Below are 14,973 nucleotides of genomic sequence, written 5' to 3'. Positions count from 1 at the left end.
GATTTTCACCTGGGGTGTGTGTTGGGGTCTGAGTGGAGATCTTGGGGAGATCTTTGCTACTGGGTTTCTTTAGGGTGTGGCCGTGGGGCACACATCCAGAAACACTGGCCTTGTGAAGCTCCCGAGGGTGTCCTTTGAACTACTGCAAACCCAACCGGCAGGTTTGCTGAAAAGTGGCCACGTTCCAGTCCAAAATGTGTGAGCCAAGAGGGTGCTTAGCATTCCCCAGGCCCAGTCCCAGCTCTGTCAGGAAATGGGAGACTTCACCGTAGCACTGGGAATTGGATTCTAAACTTTAGGATCAAGCAATGAAAGGACCTGGAATAAGATACCTTCTTGACCTCCCTGAAGGGATCTGAGCAGCTGAGCTTGCCTTTCTCTTTGCTCCCCCAGTCCTCCCTTTACTTCTCAGTCTCCTACTCCCCATCGCTCCTTTCCCTGCCTCCTCCTGCCTGTCTCCTTCTTCCTCCCTTTCTTCTCTCATCCCATTAATCCCCCCTTGTCACTATCACCTCCTTCCTCCAGTCTTTCCCCTTTCGCTGCCCCTTCTTTCCTCCGACCTTTCCTTCTCTTACTGCCCCTGTCTCCCACCTTTCTCCTCCCCCCATTTCTCCCTCTCCCTACCTCCTCCTCCTGTTCATCTTTCTCCTTCCCCCTTGTTTTTCTATTTCCTTCCTCAGTCCCATTCCCCTTTCCACCCTCCTTTTGCCCATCACTTCTCCTTCTCCCTCTCTCCTCCTCCCTGGGTCCTGCCCCACCCAGCTCTGTTTGCTTTTCTCCCGGATCCGGATGGAGGGGTTGCCCTGCCCATGCCCAGCCCTGCCCCACTTCTGGCAGCTTGGGTCTCACTTCATGGCTGAGGGCTCCAGGACTCAGGCCCCTGGGAAAGGGCCCCCACTCAGCATCCACTTCCTGCGAGCCCAGTATGAAGGCTTGAAGAGGCAGCAGAGGACCCAGGCCCACCTCCTGGTGCTTCCAAAAGGTAGGAATGGACAGGTGCTGGGGAAGGAGAGACTGACCATGGGAGGACTGAGTGGCAGAGCCGCAGGGAGGCAGAGCCAGGGCTTTGCCAGCCCTCCCTCCCAGTGGGGAAGAGCAAGGGAGGCGGGCTCAGGGCAGCTCTACTCAGCTGTCCTACCTGCTAAGGGAGCCAGGGGCCTCAGCCAAGCACATGGCTGCCAGCACTGTTCCTGGCCTCTGCTCTGATGTTCTAATCTTGCTAGACCGGTCAGCCTGGTGAGCCAGGCTTGGCCCCCCTGCTAGCTCGGGTATGGTGATAGGAGCTCTGCTTCCTGGCTGGGTCTAACTAAGGCAACTCCTACAGACCAGAGAAATTCACTCTGGAGGTAGAAGACATGGCGTTCCCAACAGCCTGGGAACTGTCTGGGCCAGAGGACGCCTAGGGCTCAGAGACCCATGAGGCATCCCAGGCTCATCCAGCCTCAAACATCAGGCAGGGAGTTGTGATTGGACACAGAAATCCCCTACCCCACTCATGGAGAGAAACCTCCTCCCTTTGGGAACTCAGATTTCATTCCAGGAGGAAGTTAGAGGCACAGGGCTCAGAAACCAAGGGCTTGTCAAATCCCAGCCCTTCCTCCTCTAACAGAGGAACAGGTTGAGGGAGAAGGGAAGATGCCCTGAAAGGTCAAAGCTGGGCTCTGTGGGATTCTGTGGTTATTTGTAGAGTTCAGCAGACTCTTTGGGCTGCCCTTTGCCAGTACAGACTGGGCAAAAATCAGGGGCCAGAGGGACCTCTCTGTCTAGGGCAGGAAGTGTGCTGCCTTTTGGGAACAAAAGTGGCACCTCTGAGCTGAAGGAGCCCATCTCCCATTACCTGGGCTGTTGCCAACCAATGGGATCCTGCCCGTTCCTGGCAGGAGTGAACTGGCACAGCCAGTCACCATCTCTGCAGGGCATAAACTGAAATGTTCCTAAAGCTCTATCCCACCCTGGAGGGTATTTATTCATTCAGTTACTCAACTAACATTTATTAATTTAAATCCCTTCAAAAGGAAACACCATGCTTAATACACCTGCAATTCAGACTCACAAATCTAATTGCTTAGTGGGGATGATCCAAAGACATCTCAAATTCAACACGTCCCCAGAGAATTCACTATCCCCTGTGCTCATCCTTTCTCCTGCTCTTGGTAACTCAGTGCCCCCTTTCCCATCGTTACCAGGTGCTAAATTATGGTTCATGCAAGGAGTGCCCAGGTGTGGTTTTCTCCGAGAAGACTTCCAACCTCCCAGCTAGGTCAGGATCATTCAGGGCACTTTCAGCAGTTTGCAGTTCCACTTTTTTTTTTTTTTTTTTTTTTTTTTTTTTTTTTTTTTTTTTGAGACAGATTCTCGCTCTGTCGCTCAGGCTGGAGTGCAGTGGGGTGCAATCTCGGCTCACTGAAACCTCTGCCTCCCAGGTTCAAGCAATTCTCCCTGCCTCAGCCTCCTGAGTAGCTGGATTACAGGCACCTGCCACCATGCCCAATTAATTTTTGTATTTTTTTTAGTAGAGATGGTGTTGATGGCCATGTTGGCCAGGCTGGTCTTGAACTCCTGACCTCAGGTGATCCGCCCGCCTCAGCCCTCAAAAGTGCTGGGCATGAGCCACCATGCTCGGCTGAGTTTCACATTCTTTATCTAACTGTGAGAGGCAGCATACTGTGTAATGGAGTGGTCACGTACTGGGTCTCGGAGCACAGCCTGAGTTTGAGTTCCAGTTCTGCCATTTACTTAATATGCAGCTTTAAACAAGTTATGTAAATTTTCTGGGGCTCAGTTTCCTCACCTGTCAATTGGGAATAACTGTAGTACCTAAATCACAGGGTTATTGCAGGAATCAAATGAATTAATATGTACAAAGCTCATCAAGGCTTTATGCACTGATTGACTGAGGACAAGATCACATATGTCATATGCATCTGAGTAGGAAGGCCATTGGAAACACTGGCATTGAATGTGAAGGAGCAGGTAATTCTCCAGGGAAAAATCAGGGTAAGGTGACAAAAATAAGGTGAAAATGACACTAAAGAGGCAAAAGAGCAACTAATTGTTCCCTATACTTTAGCAACAGATAGATGGTGATATCTTTCCTTGAGAATACAGGAGAAAAAGGTTTTTAATAGAGAGAGATGATCTTGTTTTTGAATATACTGCATTGGAGATAGTTGCCTGTAGACCTTCCATCCAGCCTGGATCTCATTCGGGCTGGAGATCTAGATTTGGGGTCATTCATCTATAGATGGTAGCTGAAACCATGGACATGGATAAAATTGTGGCAAATCCATGTGTAAATTAATAAGAAACTGGGATGAAAGTTAGAGTTCTGGAATACTCAAATATTTAAGGAACAAGAGGAAGAAATGAAGCCAGGGAAGATGGAGAGAGCAGTCAAAATTTGAGGAGAGGGATGTCATTCAGCCATAAAAAGGAAAGAAATTCTGCCATATACTACAACATGGATAAAACTTGAGGACATTATGCTGAGTGAAGTAAGTCAGTCCCAAAAAGACAAATACTGTATAATCTTATTTACATGAGTAAATGGAAGTAGTCATATAGAGAGAGACAGAAAGAAAGCAGAATGGTGGTTGCCAGAGGCTGGGGCACAGGGAAGTGGGGTGTTATTGTTTAATGCTTATAGAGTGTCAGTTAGGGAAGCTGAAGAGTTCTGGAGATTGGGTCCACAATAATGTGAATGTACTGAACACTACTAAACTGTACACTTAAAAATGGTTAAGATGGTACATTTTATGCTCTATATATTTTACCACAATTAAACATATTTTAAGTGGTAGAAGAAAATCAAGAGCAATTAATGTCATGAAGCCAAGCTGGTAGAGGGATTTTAGAGGACCATGATCCTCAGTGCCTATTGCAGTAGAGAGACCCAGGAAGACAGAGTGAGCATTGAGACTGGGCTCCTGCTAAAGCTAGAAGTCAATGTCTCAAGACATTGAGTTGCATTTAGAAGCTCAGAAATTCTAGGAGCTGATTAATGAAAGGAAGGGCTCCAAAATTAGCTTTCTTCACCCTGTCTTAGCATTATGCGATGGATCCAGGTTCTGGAAATTCAGTTACAAGTAGCAGTGTGCCTTCCCTGATGCAACGTAAGTTCCCAGGGGACCTTGAGCTACTTTCAGGAGTCTGTGGAGCCCCAATTACCCCCCGTGATTGATGTCCAAAAGGAATATGCTTTTGTCGCAGTCAGACACTGTGTGACTCGCCTTATGTAGAAAAAGGGATTAGGGTTGGGACTTATATCTGGGCTGGATGTTTTATATTACATTCCATTGAACATTCCTAGCAGCCCTGTAAGGTAGCTCCCTTTTTAAGATCTCCATTTTATAGATGAGGAAATGGAGGCCTAGGGTCTCCTAGTGAGTCAGTGGTGAACTCAGGACCAGACCTCATGTCTGCCTGCCTCTGGCTTGATGAGAGCAGCTCCACCAAAGGTCTCAGGCAGTTAGGATGAATTTCAATTCTTCTTACCTCCCTGAGTCTCCCTACCACTCTCTTCGCTATTCTCTCCACCCACTTCCTCCATCCCCACTGAAGAGAGAAATCAAGGAGGGGCTCAAAATATCCCTTCTCCAATTTGTTATCTCCCAGCAAAGTGAATCAAGGATGAAGAATGAAGAAAGTATCATAGATAACAAGTACATTTCCTTCATCGCCAGTCCCTAACTGACCAAAACCAAAACAAAACAGATAAAAAACATGATACAAAATGTCCCTGTACTCTTCAGGCAATTACCCTAATTATCTTTCTCTTGTACAGTGAAGAGCAGGCACCATCCCAATGTGGAGGGTACTGCCACAGAAGGCTCATGGTGATTCTCAGCAGAGGCTGCTCTGGGGTGGGGTCCCTGTGTACCTCCCAGCTGAACTCTCTTTCCTTTCCTCTGAACCTCAGGCTGGGACTGACAGTTGAACAAGCCTGTCCACCTTCAGTCCTTTCCTTCTAAACTCATGATGGGAGAGGATACCAGTTTCTAGGTTCTCTCATTGTGTCTCCCTCCTTCCTTGTTCTCAAATAAGTACATAACATGTTGGATATTTATAAAAGTTTCCTTCGGCTGGGCACAGCGACTCACGCCTGCAATCGAAGCACTTTGGGAGGCCGAGGCAGGTGGATCACAAGATCAGGAGATCGAGACCATCCTGGCTAACACGGTGAAACCCCGTCTCTACTAAAAACAAAAAAAAAAAAAAAAAAAATTAGCCAGGTGTGGTGGCAGGCACCTGTAGACCCAGCTACTCGGGAGGCTGAGGCAGGAGAATCGTTTGAAGCCGGGAGGCGGAGGGCGGAGGTTGTAGTGAGCCGAGATCGCGCCACTGCACTTCAGCCTGGGCAACAGAGCAAGACTCTGTCTCAAAAATAAAATAAAACAAAACCAAAGTGTTTCCTTCATTTCATGCTGGAAAATAATACTAAGGAACTAATGCAGTTACAAAGCCGAAACAAATCTTGAGAGCCTCACACTAGAGTTAATGTTGACAGGACAGTAGTTGTTGGCTGAGATGGCTGCAGCTGGTCTTCTGTTTCTTTTGGATCCCTGGAATTGGAGCTCAGGGGCTTCCTTCTGACTTTATTCTTCCAACATCGTCTCCCCACTCTTGCTCTGCAGATTGTCACCTCCAGGGTCTTCTGTGATAACAGGTGATGGGACAGACAAGTGAACCTAAATGACACCTCTGAGGAGCTCCAGACTGGTCACACACCTGCTTTCTATAAGGCAAATGCCTTTCAGTCATTCCAACCCCTGTCACTGCCACCAAGAGTTAACAATGAACTATCATATTCCACTAGGTGGTTTAAAAAAAAGTCCCCAAGAAAAAAAAGAGACATTGGTCTGCCTCTTCCACCTAAAGCCAGTTCTGAGGAGCAGTAAATGCTGCAGATGTCTTCCCAGAGCAGTGCCTGTGGACTAGAAGGATAATGATTGGTTCTCTAAAAGGAGCTGCTTCAAAACACAACTCCTCCCTCTTCTGCCTTGGGTTGTAAACCCACTATTAGAATCCCAGGACACAGCCCGGTGCAGTGGCTCACGCCTGTAATCCCAACACTTTGGGAGGCTGAAGTGGGCAGATCACTTGAGGCCAGGGGTTCAAAACCAGCCTGGCCAACATGGTGAAAATCATGTCTGTACTAAAAATACAAAAATTTATCAGGCAGGGTGGCGGTTGCCTGTAATCCCAGCTCCTTGGGAGGCTGAGGCAGGAGAATCGCTTGAACCCGGGAGGCGGAGGTTGCACCACTGCACTCCAGCCTGGGCAATGGAGTGAGACTCCATCTCAAAAAAAACGAAGAAAAACAAAACAAAAAAAGAATCCCAGAATACAAAACCCCGTAAGTTAAGAATAATGTTTTCCACTGGTGAGCATATGTGAACCCACATGTGTGTGAGTCTATGTGTGCTCTTGTTCCTTGCCTTTCTTTTAGCCCCAGATGCTAGTTCCCTATCTCCTCCCAGAGTTCCCTCCTTCACTTCAGTGTTTGGCCCTCTGTTATGCCTGAGATTTTCCATTGCATTGATTGCCACCTGAAAAGTTATTATAAATATGCATTTTTGTCTCTCTACTCAACTAGGACACACCCAGGAAGGTATGGGTTTTGTCTCAGTCTTCATTGCCGTATTCCTAGGACCTGGAATAAATAATGCCTGGCCCATATTAAGTGCTCAATAAATATGTGCTGAATGAATGAATAATTGTGTGTGTGAATACATATGGGTGAGGTGTGAAAGGGCATGTGTGTGAGCATGCAAGTGAGACCCTGTATATGTACACATGTACACACATGCAATGTACAAGGAACCTTCTGGGGATGGCCTTCCTTCAGCTTGAAAGCAATGATATCCCCTAAGTGAGAGCTGCCCCTGTCCCTTCCAGTGATGACCCTGCTGGTGCTTTGTCTTTTCAGGAGGAAACATGCCTGCTCCTCCGGAATCGATAGTCAATGCTGTTTGGATTAACAAGGAGAGAAGGAGCTCACTGTCCCTGGAAAAGGCAGATTCCAAGGTGGACGGGAGGCTGGAGGAGGCTGCCCAGGGCTGTCTTCAGGCCCCCGAGTCTCCATGGCACACGCACCTGGAGATGCATCATTTGGTTCAAACCTTTCCCCAGGACACCAGTCATCAAGTACATCATAGGGGCAAGCTTGTGGGATCTGACCAAAGGCTTCCTCCTGAAGGAGACACACACTTGTTTGAAGCCAATCAGATGATTCAGCAAGCAACCGGAATCCCAGAGGCTGCCCAGCTTCCATGCCAGGTGGGCAATACCCAAACACAGGCAGTGGAATCTGGCTTAAAATTCAGCACTCAATGTCCTCTTTCCATAAAGAACCCACACAGGTCTGGCAAACCAGCTTACTATCCATTTCCCCGGAGGAAATCTCCCAGGATCTCCCAAGCTGCCCGGAACCTGGGCTTATATGGCTCACCCTGAAGCTTTCTATTCTGCCAGATGTCTTGACCTTGAGGCCACCCGTGGCCTCATGGAAGAACCAATGAGGCAGAGCCACAACTAGGTCTCCAGCTATGAGCAAGAACTGTACTAACCCAATTATAGGAATTGTGGGAGATGAACTTCACAGTGGTAACATGGTTTTACCCTTCAGTAAGAAACTTCCCAGGCCAAATTGCCCACAGTTTAGGATGAAGAGGACTGTCTGGTCAGTGCAGCCCCATTCTGACATTGATATAAGGTCCTGGCTATCCATTCCTTGGAGAGGACCAGTAAGACATCTGCTCCATCCCTGGAACTGGAGAATTTTGAAACACAAACCAGGGACTCTAGCCAATAGAATGCCTTAGCAATGCCCAGGGGTCAATGGGCATGGGCATTCTTGTTTTCAATGTCTTCTGATGATTTCTCACATATTCTGGAGATGACAAGCTCTGAGAATTCAGACACTTCTTCTGGTGGCTGTGTCTGGGGGGCCATCTCACTTAGAAGTCACAACACTCATTGGCAGTGATCACATCATTTCAGTTTGGGCTTCCCAAAGTATGGTTACCCTGTATGAAGGTCAGATCAATGCTACCTACCATTTCGTGTCTTTAAGGAGTCTTTAGAAAGCGCTGATCATCTGTCACTGCTGAGACATGTACATTCCAATATCATCACAGATTTATCTCCTTCCTTCCTTCTCTCCCTCCCTCCTTCTGTCTCTCCCTCCCTCCCTTCGTTCGTTCCTTCCTTCCTTCCTTCCTTCCTTCCTTCCTTCCTTCCTTCCTTCCTTCCTTCCTCCCTCCCTCTCTTCCTTCCTGTCTATTTTTCTCTCTCTCTGTAAGTTAATTTCTTATTAAAAACTGCCACTCATTGAAGATATATAATGATGGGATCCTGAACAAAAAGAGTCAAAGAAATTCTCCTGCTTGAAAAATATGCATTTCCTAGAGACTGCCTCCTGTTTAGTCCAACTTAGATCACTCAGATCCTTCCTGGGATCAAATACATATTTTTAAACATAAGACAAAGTGAACCAGGTGTTACTTGGGTGATAGGAAAAAAAGCTTGTGTTTCCTGGTTAATGTTTAGCTTTAGTAATGCTATTTAAACACACCTAAGGTGCCTTTCCCCCATCTCAGGTGCTTTCTCTGTAAAGTTTCACCCCCACCTTTCTTTTCTCCCCATGGCCATCCAGTCTTGCCCATCTATATCCAGAGTTGTTAACTAGCAGTGTCATTACCTGTCAAAAACATGTAGGTGCCTCCTTGAACCACCCAGAAATCCACTCCAATTTGGAGATTGTCATTTCTTTTGTGAATAATTAATACAATTCAGTTGTTTTTAAAATATTCTAATAAAAAAGGACATTTTCTCAAAAAACTTTGTCCTTTGTTTTGTTTTAAAGAATTATTCCACAAGTAATGTATCTTTCTGTAGGTTTGTTTTTGTTTCCTGTTTTTGGAGATGGAGTCTCGCTCTGTTGCCCAGGATAGAGTGCAGTGGTGCAATCTCAGCTCACTGCAAACTCAGCCTCTCGGGTTCAAGCCATTCTCTTGCCTCAGCCTCCCGAGTAGCTGGGATTACAGGCATGCACCACTACCCCAGCTAATTTTTTGTATTTTTAGTAGAAACGGGATTTCACCTTGTTGGCCAGGCTGGTCTCGGACTCCTGACTTCCCTCGGGTGATCTGCCTGCCTTGGCCTCCCAAAGTGCTGGGATTACAGGTGTGAGCCACCACACCTGGCCAATAATTACATCTTTTTTTTTTCTCCTGCCTCAGCCTCCCATGTAGCTGCGATTACAGGCATGCGCCACCATACTCGACTAATTTGTATTTTTAGTAGAGATGGAATTTCTCCACGTTGGCCAGGCTGGCCTCGAAATCCCGACCTCGAACTCCTGGCCTCGATCCGCCCTCCTCGGCCTCCCAAAGTGCTGGGATTACAGGTATGAGACACCGCGCCCAGCAAAAGGTAGAAATAACCCCTCCATGACCATGGCAGTGACTCAAACCTGCAATCTTCTAGATCCAAAGTCAGATGCCTTATCCATTAGGCCACACAGCCACTGGCTGGTCAAGTCTTTGTTCAAAATGCCAAGAGCCTGGGATGGTCTCCACCGATAACATTAGCAAAAGAAGGTTTTCCTCTTCTCTTCCTAAGGTAGAGAAAAACCAGCTCACATTGTAAATCCTGCATCAGGCAGGCCACCTTTACCTAGGGTTCCCCCAGGCTTCCATTTCCCAGTGAGGACTCCCCATGTGGCTGCCTGGTATGCACCATGCTTCAGTCTCCCCTGGTAAGAGGAGGACTGATCAGGCTCCAGTCTGGGCACTGCTATTGGCAGAGATGTGACCTTTATTAGATGAATTAAAGTCAGAGATTTCAGAGCCAAATCTCAGAGCCACAGATTTACCAGTTTCAGTGAAGGAGATAATCTTCCCTGGGGTGGTGAGGAAAGTGGAGGAGAGACGTTTTCCCTAAGCTAGAAACAGAAAAGGTTTTTTCCAAGAACAGCTACCAATTCAGCTGGGTCTAACAGCTTCTTCCCCACTAGCGGATAGGCTGCCCTCACACTATCTCAGTCGGATTCCCTAACTTTTCAGTCACTCCCTGACATTGAAGCCATTCATTTCAGTTGGTAAAGCTTGGAACTGTTCAAATGTCAAAGTTCATCTCATAGTCAAGTCAGAGTCTACCAAGCTCCACCTCCTCCCAGCACAGCCTTGACTGATGCCTTGAAGGCTAGAGGAAGCAGCTCATTCCCACATTCTTCTTTCTCTGTTTACACAGATTTCTTTTCTTTTTTTTTTTTTTTTTTTTTATTATACTTTAAGTTCTAGGGTACATGTGCATAACGTGCAGGTTTGTTACTCATGTATACTTGTGCCATGTTGGTGTGCTGCACCCATCAACTCGTGAGCACCCATCAACTCGTTTTGACAAGGGGGTAGGAAGGATGGAGAAGAAGCACAGATAGCCCTTTACGTGACTGGCCACGGCGTAGTTTTGGTCTCTTCCCTTGGCTATTTATGCTGGCCTGGCTTGTCATCTATAGGTTTGGTATGGACACGTGGTGGCCCCAATGGGCTCCTGCTGAGGAGGGACTCATCCCAAGCAGCCCGCTAGCATGGGTGGTGGGAGGGGTCCTTTGGGAAGATGGTGATGCCTGGTCAAGCTGCCTCCACCCCATTGCATCAGGAGTCCCTTCTTTTTACCCTTTGCCCCAAGTTCATCTACCTCTGCTAGCCCAGCTCAGAGGTAGAGTTTTGCTCTTGTTCCTGAGGCCAGAGTGCAATGGCACTATCATGGCTCACTGCAACCTCCGACTCCTGGGTTCAAGCGATTCTCCTGCCTCAGCCACCCGAGTGACTGGGATTACAGGTGCGCGCCATCATGCCTGGCTACTTTTCATATTTTCAGTAGAGACGGAGTTTTGCCATATTGGTCAGGCTGGTCTCGAACTCCTGACCTCAGGTGATCCACCTGCCTTGGCCTCCCAAAATCCTGGGATTACAGGTATGAGCCACCTCTCCAGGCCGACAGTACCATCTTTAAAAGAAAGGTTCTGCTGGGTGCACTGGCAATCCCAGCACTTTGGGAGGCCAAGGCAGGTGGATCACCTGAGGTTAGGAGTTCAAGACCAGCCTGACCAATATGGTGAAACCCTGTCTCTACCAAAAACACAAAAATTAGCCGGGCTTGGTTGCTCGTGCCTGTAATCCCAGCTACTCAGGAGGCTGAGGTGAGGAGAATCACTTGAACCTGGGAGGTGGAGGTTGTGGTGAGTCAAGATCCTGCCACTGCACTCTAGCCTGGGTGACAGAGCGAGACTCTGTCTCAACAAAAAAAAGAAATGTTCTTTGCCCTCCCTCTTTCCCCTTTGGCTTTGAGAAGAATAGTCAGGTGGGGTGTGTGTGTATAGGTTTTTTTTTTTTTTTTTTTTTTTTGAGACAGGGTTTCACTCTGTTACCCAGGCTGGAGTGCAGTGGTGCGATCACAACTCACTGCAGCCTCAACCTCCCAGGCTCAAGCAATCCACCCGCCTCAGCCTCCTGAGTAGCTGGAACTATCTGTGCACGCCACCACGCCCAGCTAATGTTTGTATTTTTTGTAGAGACAGGGTCTCATTATGTTGCCCAGACTGGTCTCGAACTCCTTAGCTCAAGTGATCCACCTGTCTCAGCCTCTTAAAGAGCTGGGATTACAGCGTGAGCCATAGCATCCGGCCTTAGTCAGGTGTTTAATTCCATGGAGAGGAGGGAATTAGCTTCATACAAACACTAAATGTCCCTATTGTGGCTCAGAAAACCGTGCCCCCAAGAGAAGGCCTCAGAAGCAAAAGCTTTTCTCTGACCTTCTCCTGCCCTCCTATCTCTCAGTGCCATTCTCCCCCAGGGCTAGCCATAGAAACTAGAATGCCTCTTCCCTAAGGTGGGTCATAGAAAGCAGAACCCTGGCCTGGTACAGTGGCTCACACCTGTAATCCCAGCACTTTGGGAGGCCGAGGTGGGTGGATCACCTGAGGTCAGGAGTTTGAGCAGCCTGGCCAACATGGTGATAACCCCATCCCAACTAAAAATACAAAAAATACAAAACTCCAGCCACTTTCTAAGTCCAGAACTTCTTTCCTGGGCCTTTGATTTTTTTTTTTTTTTTTTTTTTTTTTCCCCCTCAGTGGCGCAATCTTGGCTCAGGGCAATCTCCGCCTCCTCCCAGGTTCAAGCGATTCTCCTGCCTCAGCCTCCTGCATAGCTGGGACTACAGGCATGCGCCACCACGCCTGGCTAATTTTTGTATTAGTAGAGACGGGGTTTCACCATGTTGGCCAGGCTGGTCTTGAATTCCTGGCCTCGTGATCAGTCCATCTTGGCCTCCCAAAGTGCCATGATTACAGGTATGAGCCACCACGCCCAGCTATTTCCTGGACATCTTGATTCCAGGCAGGATATGTAGAGAAAATATTGCAACTTGCCTGTAGCTGTCTCCTTGCCCTCCTTCTAGGCATTCAGTCTCCTGGGGAGATACCAACTTAAGACCCTACCTTAGGAAAGGACTTATTCCAAGGTCCCTGCTCACTCACAAACTAGGACTTCCTTAGTACCTCTGTGTGCATGTGTGTGTGGGGAGGAAGATTCTCCACAGTGGCCAAGGGGGAGGTTGGTGGGGAAGAGTAGAGAGAAGGGAACTAAGAAGTCCAGCTCCGGCTGGGCACAGTGGCTCACGCCTGTACTCCTAGCACTTTGGGAGGCCCAGGCGGGCGGATCACGAGGTCAGGAGATCGAGACTATCCTGGCTAACACGGTGAAACCCCGTCTCTACTAAAAAAATACAAAAAAATTAGCTGGACGTGGTGGCAGGCGCCTGTAGTCCCAGTTACTCGGGAGGTGGAGGCAGGAGAACGGCGGGAACCCTGGAGGCGCAGCTTGCAGTGAGCCGAGATCGCGCCACTGCACTCCAGCCTGAGGAACAGACCGAGACTCCGTCTCAAAAAACAAAAAAAGTCCAGCTCCTTCCCTCCTTGGGGGAGCTAGAGTCAAACTCCCTCAGAATGTCACACCCACCTAGGACATGTCCCCATAGTGGTGGGAGAAACTGCCTCAGAGAGGGGTTGGGTCACGGCCCTACTTAATACTGTGAAAGGAAAATTAAAACTCAGCACTTCAATTCACTCTGCCAGAAGGAAAAAAAAAAAAAAATCCTAAAAGCTGAGTCATACATGAAATTGCCTTTCCTTTTGTTCCTAAACAGACAGCTACAGATAAAATGTTAAATATCTCCACAGGCAGCTACTCTGCTTTCACCTTATCTTATGTAAACACTGATTTACTCATTGTGAGACAAATCCATAATTGACTATTCCCCTACCTACTCCTTTTCCCTTGCAACTTGTGGATTTCCAGACCCTCCCTCTTTCCCCTCCAGCCGCTTTTCCCCTTTAAATAGTGAAGTCCTGGGAGTCATCTTTGGAGAAAGGCACAGACCACACAGACTGTCTGTGATTCCCTGTTTTTCCTTCTGCGCATATCCTTAACCTTGGAAAAATTAACTCATAAATTGTTTCAGACCTGCCTCAGAGCAATACTTTATGTCTGGTCCCTGTTTTGATCTTTCATATTCAAAAAACATTAATTTTTACTTGGTTTTCTTGGGTTTTGAGAGAAGCATCTGAAATTCTTTTAGTCCGGAAAAATTATTAATCTTCTCCAGTGGCACCTCCCACCTCAGGTTCTTCCTGAGAGGATGCTTCTTCTGTTCATCTTATTTGTTTAAAAATCCCTGCACCCCAGCTTGTGAGTAGGGTGCCCCATATTGAAGGTAAAAATTCTAGCAAGGTGATACCACTTGCTTAAGGTGGCACAGCTAGCAAATTGCACAAGGAAACAGCAAACTCAGGCAGCCACAAGCCATATACCAGAGCCTAAACTCTTTTTTACTATTATTATTATTGTTGAGACGGAGTCTTGCTCTGGTTTGTGGCCCAGGCTGGAGTGCAGTGGCAAGATCTTGGCTCACTGCAACTTCCGCCTCCTAGGTTCAAGCGATTCTCCTGTCTCAGCCTCCTGAGCAACTGAGATTACATGTATGAGCTACCACACTCGGCTAATTTTTGTGTTTTTAGTAGAGACGGGGTTTCACCATATTGGCTAGCTGGTCTCAAACTCCTGACCTCAGGTGATCCGCCCGCCTCAGCTTCCCAAAGTGCTGGGATTATAGGTATAAACCACTGCCCCCAGCCTTTTTTTTTTTTTTTTTTTTCAGAGTCTAAACTCTTAACAATGTTAAACTATCTCCTCCTGATTCCTTCCCTTCACTTATTTTTATAACATCATAGCTGGGAAATCTACCCTCCAAATATTTTTGAATTGAAACTGCCAATGGTGAAATTGCTGCTTCTAACTGGAGCCTAGAGAGAATCCTAAGACTTTTCCTAAATTCTTCTTCATAAAACCTCACCTTTCCCCAGCCTTTCAGGTGCTAGTTGACCCTCCACATTCTTCACAAACATTCTTTCAGGTCACTTCCTTATTGAGAAAGACTCAGTCATGACTTCCAGCATTTTCTGTCTGCACGTAAATTCTGAAAGCTTTCGCCAGCTGTGACTGTGTTTCTCCCACAGCTAACGAACAACACACTTCCTAGAAACAGAAAGTTCAAGGAACTGAACTTGTAATATTTTTTCTTGGCCTTGTGTTTGTGACAATTACATTAAATTTCCCCCTCCAATTCCATCCAATAAGATGATACAACCACTGAAGTTGCCTTTCGTCTCTTTCCAGTAATTAACTATGATTTATTCTGTGTTATTAATCCTTGTATTTCCCCTCTGCCTGCTTGCTGATAACTCCCCTACCCTGGGTGAATCCACCCCCTGAATTCCTCAAATCCAGGATCATAATTAAGAGTTGGTAGCGTAGCAGCCCCTGAGCCCTGGCTGAGAAATAGGAGAAGGAGGAAAAAGCTGGTCGTGGCAAATGCTCTGTCTTCTGCCAACCCAAACCCCAGGTGTTT

General features: G+C 47.3%; 1 protein-coding gene across 1 annotated transcript; it reads left to right on the top strand.

Moving 5' to 3' along the window:
- The first annotated feature begins 249 nt into the window (after positions 1 to 249).
- Positions 250 to 8,841, top strand: CUNH9orf152 (chromosome unknown C9orf152 homolog). Its single transcript, XM_017859231.1, has 2 exons — positions 250 to 982; positions 6,929 to 8,841. Exons 1-2 carry the CDS (start codon positions 790 to 792, stop codon positions 7,453 to 7,455), a joined length of 720 nt encoding a protein of 239 aa, XP_017714720.1. The 5' UTR covers positions 250 to 789; the 3' UTR covers positions 7,456 to 8,841.
- Positions 8,842 to 14,973: the final 6,132 nt, after the last annotated feature.

This window comes from Rhinopithecus bieti, unplaced genomic scaffold, assembly GCF_001698545.2.
Source record: "Rhinopithecus bieti isolate Rb0 unplaced genomic scaffold, ASM169854v2 scaffold_47444, whole genome shotgun sequence".
Lineage (NCBI taxonomy): Eukaryota > Metazoa > Chordata > Mammalia > Primates > Cercopithecidae > Rhinopithecus > Rhinopithecus bieti.
This window is presented reverse-complemented; position numbering and strand designations above follow the sequence as displayed.

Coding starts and splice junctions, on each gene's coding strand:
- CUNH9orf152 (XM_017859231.1), top strand. CDS start 790: ATGGAGGGGTTGCCCTGCCCATGCCCAGCCCTGCCCCACTTCTGGCAG. Junction 983..6,928: donor CCTCCTGGTGCTTCCAAAAG/GTAGGAATGGAC, acceptor TTGTCTTTTCAG/GAGGAAACATGCCTGCTCCT.